At 31.7% G+C, this 9,403-nt stretch overlaps 1 protein-coding gene across 3 annotated transcripts; it reads right to left on the bottom strand.

Moving 5' to 3' along the window:
* Positions 1-1,242: 1,242 nt before the first annotated feature.
* LOC145321613 (uncharacterized) lies at positions 1,243-8,199 on the bottom strand. 3 transcript variants are annotated; one of them, XM_080163056.1, is made up of 3 exons: positions 8,121-8,199; positions 3,402-5,768; positions 1,243-3,288 (listed from the first exon to the last, which is right to left on the bottom strand). In XM_080163056.1, the coding sequence occupies exon 2, from the start codon at positions 5,727-5,729 to the stop codon at positions 3,426-3,428; it is 2,304 nt and encodes a 767-aa protein (XP_080019182.1). In that variant the 5' UTR covers positions 5,730-5,768; positions 8,121-8,199; the 3' UTR covers positions 1,243-3,288; positions 3,402-3,425. The 3 variants fall into 3 exon arrangements, with proteins under 3 accessions (XP_080019182.1, XP_080019183.1, XP_080019181.1); XM_080163057.1 differs by having other exon boundaries at positions 1,243-3,251; XM_080163055.1 differs by having other exon boundaries at positions 1,243-5,768.
* Positions 8,200-9,403: the final 1,204 nt, after the last annotated feature.

Genomic DNA, 9,403 nt, shown 5'->3' with positions numbered 1-9,403 from the left:
TGTTAAAAAAAATTACCCATTCTGCAAGTTTGAACCAGCCAATCGATATCTAATGAAAGTCTCCAAACTTTTTAGGCCATCAAAATTGATAAAAAAAACTTTGGGTACCAGTATATATATGTATGCAGATGAATAAATAATATGTGGAAGTAAACGCCCACCACCAGAATGTATATATGCTCAAGTTAAATCAGGAATCGAAGGGAGGGGACATTGGACTGGAAATTATGCAGGTATACAAAGTTCTATAATCACATTATCGTCAGCCTAAAAACTGTTAACCAATAATTTTAATCTACAGAAGGGGAAACTTTATTTTTCATCATTGGGGATTAATATAAGAATTTATCGTCCATTGTCTTATCCCTCGATATCCCTGAGTTAAATAGAACACATGTGTTCTCAATATGCTTCAAGAAACAACTTACTAACTTTGTTTATTACAATTATTTATATTAATAATATAAACAATTCAAATTAACAAGGATGACAACATCCATAAAAGCGAAGCTCTGAAATGGAAGGACAAACGAACATTAACACTTGTAGATTGTCAGAACTGAATTAGCAGAATATTAATGCATCAGTACAAACAATATTTTAAGAAAATTTGTTGCAAAACTGCATAAATAGATGATTATGTTTAAGGACATACTTACATTTTTTGGACTTGTTTGAAGAGATGATTCGCTTATAACATTGTATCTTGTTGTAATATGAATCAGTTTTCAAAAAATCAGAAGAATCGGATAATTTTAACATACAAAAATTTGTTGTCAAAAAAGTTAAAAATCGACATGTTTAAAATGGACGTACGGACATTCTGGTATTGTTTATAGAGTTACTACGCTTTCTTAATTGTACTTAACTACTATAGGAATCATCATGCAAAGTTTAGAATCGATAGGACAATTCTAACCTGTTTAAATTAACGAAAAGAGCTAACTCTCTGTGACGGACGGACGGACGTACAGACCGACTCTAATTATAGAAAAGCTTCGCTTTTAAAAATTTGTTTTTTAAACTTAAATTTTCAATGTGTACGTTATGTAAAGTCATGAACAGATATCAGAAGAAAAAAATATTTTGATTTGAAAATTGTAGGCACGTAAGTCTCGCCTCCCCAGCCCCCTAACGATTAGGCCTCTAGAGGCACTTCCGTGTATAAACCGTAGGTGTTACAGACAGAGACCTACAGACACAGCCTACATATATAGTAGTTTCCAAACAAAAATTACAAAATAAATCATATAACAATATATTTTTACATTAATTTTCAATTTAATAGGTACTAATTTACATTTATTGTATTCAAAAATAATAATAGTCCAAAAGTAATATGTTTAAATTCATTTTAAATTCCATTACATTTTGTTATAGATCTAATAGGGGATAAGACAATAACAAACAATATGCAAGAATATGCAAAAATGCAAAGAAAATCACAATACTTAAAAAAAAATAAGGTTGATGTCTGTTAAAGAATGGCAGACAGACATACGGACAAAATAATATATATTGTCATAGAGTAGTTTCGCTTAGCATATCACAATTTAACATGTATAAATAACATGGATGACAACATCCATAAGTAGCGAAGCTCAAAAATTATGGATAGATGCCCAAAAAATATGAACTGTAGAGCAATTTCATAAAAACATTAATAAACTTAAATAAATCACGGAACCTTGTAGGATTTATAACATGAAAATCTAGGAATCGATTTAGCACCTCAACCAATAAGCAAATCTTAATGAAACTTTGTGAGAATATCAAAATTGTGAACTTATCTCTAAAAATATCAGCCGTTTATCTTGTTTTTTTTAAAGATATGTATTTCATAAAGAAAAGACATATACATACAGAATTACAGAATACTTTTATTTACATCAACATAGCTTGGTAGCTAGGAATTAATCAATAAAAAAGAAATCACTGTGTTATTAAAAAATCAAGAAAATCAGAGATAAAATTAGTTTCTTGCCCTGCATTTTGTAACAGTTTGAAGGAAAATTCTGTTAGGAGAATTGTATGGGCATACAGGTTGTTTTTATTCAAAAACCAAGGAAAATAGGCAAATTTCAATAAAACCTTATAAAGCCTTATTCAATCCCTGAAAATTTCAGCCGTCTATCTTGAATAGGAGTCGAGAAAATTATGAAAACTTAAAAATGTAGGAATCGATAAAGCACCTCAATTAATTGACAAATCTTAATAAAAATTATTGAAAATATGAAGAATGTTAACATATTTATTCCCCAAAGGTGTCTATCTTAAAAAGTGGCTGAGAAAATCACGTTCTTACAGACAGACGAACATTTGAAATTATAGTGTAGCTTCGCTAATTAAAAGCAAGTCTCTAGGATGAGAGCATAAACAAAAATACATAAATGCCATATTAAATTAAGAAAATACAGAGCAAATCAGGGTTCTTAATGAATAAGAAAAAGGAGAGTAAATTGTACACTCCCAATTATTGTAAATAAAAGTATCCTATTTATTGATTAAGGTTTTTTTAATGCAACAGTCTCGTAATCAATGAGCAAATAGCACTTAGAATTGGGATTTTGATCTGAAATTTTGCATGAGTAATCCTTGGTCTATTTTCCCTAAATTGAACAAAAAGTTTGAAAAGTAACGGCTGGCGGCTGAGCCGTTTAGCCATTTTTTGGCTATCTTCAGAACAAATCCGTCACGAAATCTATCTCTACATAATACTCTATGCCGCTCCAAAACGTTTTTAACGGTTCTAGCCGGTAGCTGCTAATACTAGAAATCTACAAAATGGTTTTTAGTATCATTTCACTTGATTTAAAGCAAAAATATGTTTCAGAAAGTTGATTACTACGTAATTTATAATAGATTTGCCCTAAAAATAGCCAAAAACCCGGCTAAACGGCTGAGCCTTTAGACGTTACTTTTCTAACTTTTTGTTCGATTTAGGAAAAATAGACCTACCAAGGATTACTCATGCAAAATTTCAGATCGAAATTCGAATTCTAAGTGCCATTTACTTATTGATTAAGAGATGATTGCATTAACCCCCCCCCCCCCCCCCCCTTATTAAAAATTTGAACATTACTAGTTTGCATAGCCCAATCAACGAATATTTTTAATCGAAAGAGAGGTTATAAACAATCCACTAGAGAAATTATGGATTTGACTTACTAAGATTTTTTAAGTATGGCTTCAAAACCTATTAATTCCCGCAGGATTAGAACCAGTTCTCAGCCATATTGAAAAATTATGTACTTATACCATTGTATTACAGACAATTTTCCATGAATACTAAAAAAATCATAATAGTTTTGTTATGCCTTCGTCCCCTTGAGGCTAAAAAAAACTGTTCTTAAAATTAATTTTTTTTCATTTATATATCTGCGGAAAGCTGTCTATAATACGATGCAATAAATGACTAGGTATTATTATTCACATCCTAAATTTTCTTCTTTGCCTTTATTTTCAGCCTCGATCCACTTGAGCTGATGCGCGGCTGAATCTTTATGGAGAATAAGCTGCGATTCTGACTTGAAATATCTCTCACACACGTCGCAAAAGAAATGTTTCTCTTTCGAGGATTCATTCTCCGAGTGTGTCTTGATGTGCTTGATACATTGTACCTTGTCGTAGAAATATTTGTTGCAAAACTCACATGAGAATAGAAATTCTGCATTGTGTTTTAGTTTGTGCAGTTTAAGTTTGTTATTTCTTGTAAATGATGCTCCGCATTCTTCACATGAGAATAATTTTTCATCTTTAGTAGGTTTCATCAAAGGTTTGGCGTCAACATTGTCTTTTGAATCCTCATTTTCAGCAGAGCCTTCAAATTCAGCAACATTCATCATGTTTTTAATATGTGCAGAAGTTTGATTGTGTGCGTCCAAAAAAGTTTCATGTGTAAAATATTTCTTACACACTGCACATGAATATTTATATGAGTCAACGCCGGCGTGTATTCTTTTCATGTGCTTGATCAAGTGATCCCTGGCGGTGAATTGTTTTTCACAGATGTCACATGCAAATGGTTTCACCCCTGTGTGCGACATCTTGTGGCGGGTAAAGGAAAACTTGTGGAGAAATTCTTTGCCACAAACCTCGCATGAAAATTGTTTCTCCCCGGTGTGGATTCTTTGGTGGTTCTGCAGGTTGGCACTTGTGTTGAAAACTTTGCCGCAAATGTCACAAAAATGAATCTGTTTTTCTTTTTCTAAATATTGAGCCACAGCCTCGCCGGTAACTTTCCTAATACCTTTGATTTTTTCTTCACTACTACAAAGCTCTTTCTTAATCCTAGGAGAATCATTGAGTGCTAGATTTGCATCACTACTATGCTTTTTTAATTTATGAATTTTTAACTTGTCTTTTCTCGTGTAAGAAGAGTCACACATATCACAGGGATGCTTTTTCCCATTCCTAACACCATCAACATTTGTAATGCTTTCATCAACATTTGTAATGCTTTCATCAAAATATTTTAATTCTCCATCAAAAGAATCTTCATTGTTAATACCATTGAGTTCTTCATAATCACTTCCAGCAAATGATACTTCATCATCATTGTTGCTATCAAGTTCCTCATGCTTTATAACAGTTGTCGGGTCTATGAAATCAAGTTCATTTTGATGGTACTTTCTTTTGTGATTGTTTAGCCTGTATTTTCTTGTGTATGATGCATTGCACATATCACAAGAATATAATTTCTTACTACCACTTACATTTTCTTCAGTTTTTATGTTTTCCCCATTGTCATAACCCTCCAAAAAATCAGTGGTGAAAAATTCATTTTTTATCAAATCTGAGTCTTTAACGCCAAAATCATCTTCGGGATGTTTTTTTTGTTTGTGAAGTTTCAACTTGTAATTTCTTGTAAATGAAGAATCACATTTATTACAAGGAAATGGCTTCTTGATTTGCTCTTTGGAATTAAATTCTATGCTTTCTTCTTTGATTCTAAGAATGGCCTCGACATTATTTGTGAAAAAATCCACATTCTGGTTATTTGTTGAAGTATCAAAGTCTTCACTAAAATCCATTTTATCATGATTATCTCCGCCACTGTGAAAAGATTTGGTGTTATCAACTGCATTGAGTGCATTTTCACTAACTTGGTCATTGAGAAGATTCGCTGCTGCAATGTCAGACTCATGTTTCACTTGACTCAAATATTGCACATTGTGTTTGCTCTGCATGTGTGCATCTAAATTATTTTTCCTCACAAAACCTGCGCCACATATATCACAAGGAAATTTATGTTTTCTAACAACATCATGACCACTATTTTCTTCCATATTATTGACAGTTTCATTGGCCTTTGCCTCTCCATGTTCACTTTTCTCATCACTGTCATAGTAGGGTCCCAACTCCTCTCTTTTTTTCATATGCGAAACTGTCCTTTTGTGCGACCACAAATCCTTGTTGATGGCAAAAAACTTGTTGCATATCTTACATGAGAAGGCCTGACTACCCGAATGAATTCGCTTCATGTGTATTCTCAATTTATCACTGTTGGCCAATGATTTGCCACACAGCTCACATGACAACTTAATGCCTGTGTGGATGGTTTTGTGCCGGTTGAGAGTGTAGGACCGCGAGAATCTCATCCCACAGTCGTCACATACAAATGGTTTCTCGCCGGTGTGAATTCTCATGTGATCCTCCAGGTTCTTATTCTGTGAGAAACACATGCCGCACACAGTGCAGGTTATGTCCTTTATTTTGTTAGTCGACATTTTACCGGATTTTCAACTCAGCGCGCGCCAACCAAATACCTGAAAATATTTTAAAAGTATCAAAATCAATGTTTTTGTATAAGCAAATCTTTTCTAAAATAAGGATATGTCCGTCTGACTGTAATGGATAGCTCTTATCGTCGATGTTAGAAATAACCTATCGTTTTCAAACTTTACATGAGGATTCCTGTAAAAAAAATAGGTATGATTTAGAAAGCGTAGCAACTCTTAAATCGTTATCAGAAAGTCTGTACGACCTTATTAAAATTGCTAATTTAAAACTTTTTTGACAGACAATATTATTTTGTATGGTATACCTAATTATCTTATTCATGATATTTTAAATGATGATTCCTAGAACACTGTACCTACAATGTTCTAAGTATCTCTAAATTCAAACCCTAAAAATGTAAGTATTTTCTTTAAAAATATCCTCTTATTAAACAATTTTGCAACAATTTTACATAATAATTACTTACCTACCAAATACCAAGATTATCTTTATACTTATAAATTGATTTTATGCTAATTAAGTTCTGACACTCTACAAGTGTTAATGTTCGTTTGTCCTAGAGTCTTATATAAGACTTTTGCTTTTATGGATGTTATCATCCTTGTTTGATTCGATATTATAGGGTAGTTTTCCTCAAAGTTGCTATTAAGCACTGAACACCTACCCTCTTATTTTCGAAATAAATTTGCTCTTTCAACTCGCCACTTTGAGAATGAATCAAAAATTTTAAAACCAGTTTCGGCTGGAGAAAAATATGGATGAAACATTAGTAATAAAACACACTAATCATAATGTAAACAATGATGACAACATCCATAAAAGTGAAGCTCTGAAACATTAACACTTGTAGAGTGTCAGATCTGAATAATAAGAATTATAATTTTAAAAAATTTTTAAATACAGGATAACTTATATAGACAAACTTACATTTTAGGGCTTGATTATAGAGATGCTTCGCTGATAACATTGTACTTTGTTATTCTATGAATCATTATTCCAAAAATCAAACCAATCGGATGATTATAACACATAATCAATTGCTATTAAAAACGTTAAAAACCATTATGTTTAAAATGGACGTACGGACATTCTGGTATTGATTATAGAGGCGCTGCGCTTTCTAACTCGTACCTAACTCATACAGGAATCACCATGCAATATTGGAATCGATAGGACAATTCTAACATACCTAAATTAACGAAAAGAGCTATCCGTTACGGACGGACAGACCGACCCTAATTATAGAAAAGCTTCGCTTTTAAAAAGGTACCTAAACTTTTAATAATAATTGTTGGTTTGGGTAAGTAGGTTTATTGTCCATTGTATTATCCCTGTTTTTCCGAATACAAGGATGACAGCATCCATAAAAGCGAAGCACTGAAACGGTAGGACAAACGGACATTAACACTTGTATAATATCAGAACTGAATAATCAGAATATAAATGTATAAGAATCGAAGCAAAATTGAAAGTAAAATTGTTGAAAAACTGCTTGATACAGAATAATGTTTATGACATACTTACAACTTTAGGATTTGATTATAGAGTCGCTTATAAAATTGTACTTTGTTATCCCAGGAATCAGTATACCAAAAATCAGATCAATCGGATTATTATATCACATAAAAATTAGTTGTTAAAAAGCAACATGTTTAAAATGGACGTACGGACATTCTGGTAATGATTATAGAGTTGCTAGGCTTTCTAAATCGTACCTAACTACTACAGGAATCACCATGCAAAGTTTGAAATCAATAGTACAACTCTTAATTAACGAAAAAAGCTATCCGTTACGGACAGAAGTGCCGACCCTAATTATATAAAAGCTTCGCTTTTAATAAAAAAAAATAAAGTATGTACCTAAACATTATATTATTGAAAGCGAATTAAGCTTTCATATAATAAGGTCGGTCCGTCCGTACTTAACGGATAGCTTTTTGCATTAATTTAGGCCTGTTAGAATTGTCCTATTGTTTTCAAACTTTGCATGATGATTCCTGTAGTAGTTAGGTACGATTTAGAAAGCGTGGCAACTTTATTATCGTTACCAGAATCTCCGTACGTCCATTGTTTACATGTTGATTTTTAACTTTTTTAACAACAATTTTCATGAGATATAATCATTTGATTGATCTGATTTTTGAAGTACTGATTCTTATTACAATAAAGTACAATATTTTAAGCGAAGCATCTCTATAATCAAGTCCTAAAAATGTCAGTATACTGAATTTTAAAAGTTTTGCAACAAATTTACGTAGAATTTTGTCAAAACTTGTATATTCAGTTATTACACTCTACATGAGTTAATATTCGTCTGTAATACCGTTTCAGAGCTTCGCTTTTATGGATATTTTCAACCTTGTTTTGAATTATCTTACCTATGTAAAAACTTTAAAACTTTGCAGTTAAAAAAACTTCAAATATTTTGTTTTACATCTTTAGATTATTTTTATATCTGAAAAAATAAAGTAACTTATACTTATATATAAAAGCAACAAGATGTCTGTCTGCAACGTAATATCACCGTTAAACAGATATGGTTCTCCTTTACGTACAATTTAGCTTCAAAGTTGAATATATAACTTTCAACACAGGAATCATTAATTATGATAATTTTGAGATCATTAGGACAATTCTTAGATATAAAAAAGGCCAAAAATAACGAGATTAAACTTAATATAATTGGCTTTGATGACAGACCGACGGGCGTAGTAAATTATACACACTCATTCGATCTTCACCAAATATTTCAGCTGTCTATCTTGAATAGAAGCAAAGAAAATCGTGTCTATTCCGTTTCTTGCATACAGACAGACAGACATTTCTCTTCTCAAAAAGAATAAAGATTACATGAAAAATCATGTATAAAATCGATAATATATAATAAAAAGTTCTTCCTGAAAACGACCAAACGGCTGTATTTGTTTACAACGCAAGAAGACCGCGTTCAATATTAAACAATAAAATGTCGTCGTTGATAATATATTTATTTTTGCTATACATCCCCCTTGCCCCCACAAACCCGCAAACGGTAAAAAAATAGCCTTAAAACCAGCCTTGGATTAATATAAGGCTTCTCTAAAAGGTATAGTTTAATTTTACTAGCCATTTTCGAGATCCTTGGTTGCAAACTAGAAACCTTATTATTTCTATATTCGTTGAAGGAGAGGTTTCGTGAATTTAATGGAAAATGAATTCTTGAAATAATAAAATCTGGGAAAGAAGGAAATTTAAATTTAAAATATATTGGTACCCAAAGTTTTATAAACATGCTTTCTAATTCTTTGGGTTTAAAAAGTTGGGAATTAAGTGTTGATTGATTGGGGAGCCAATAAAACAGGAATTTATTCTACATGTTATTATTTTCCTTTCCGCGGAACTGTCTATGATATGCTGCTGCGACAAGTAAACAAAGCCTTCTAGATTAACACAACTAATTTTAATCTTATAATTTTTCATTTTAATATCCGCGGAAAGCTGTCCATAAAACGATACGATGAATATAACTATTATTATTAAGCACATATGATTTACTTTACTAAGCTATACTTTATAATAATAATAGTAAGAAATAATTTGTATATATATCCTAATATATAAAGTAGTAACCTTTTTTTGTCTGTAGCGAAGGATCTCGCTTACTGATGAATAATATATAAAG

Source organism: Acartia tonsa, chromosome 6, assembly GCF_053477335.1.
Source record: "Acartia tonsa isolate MP-2025a chromosome 6, ASM5347733v1, whole genome shotgun sequence".
Taxonomy (NCBI): Eukaryota; Metazoa; Arthropoda; class Copepoda; order Calanoida; family Acartiidae; genus Acartia; species Acartia tonsa.
This window is presented reverse-complemented; position numbering and strand designations above follow the sequence as displayed.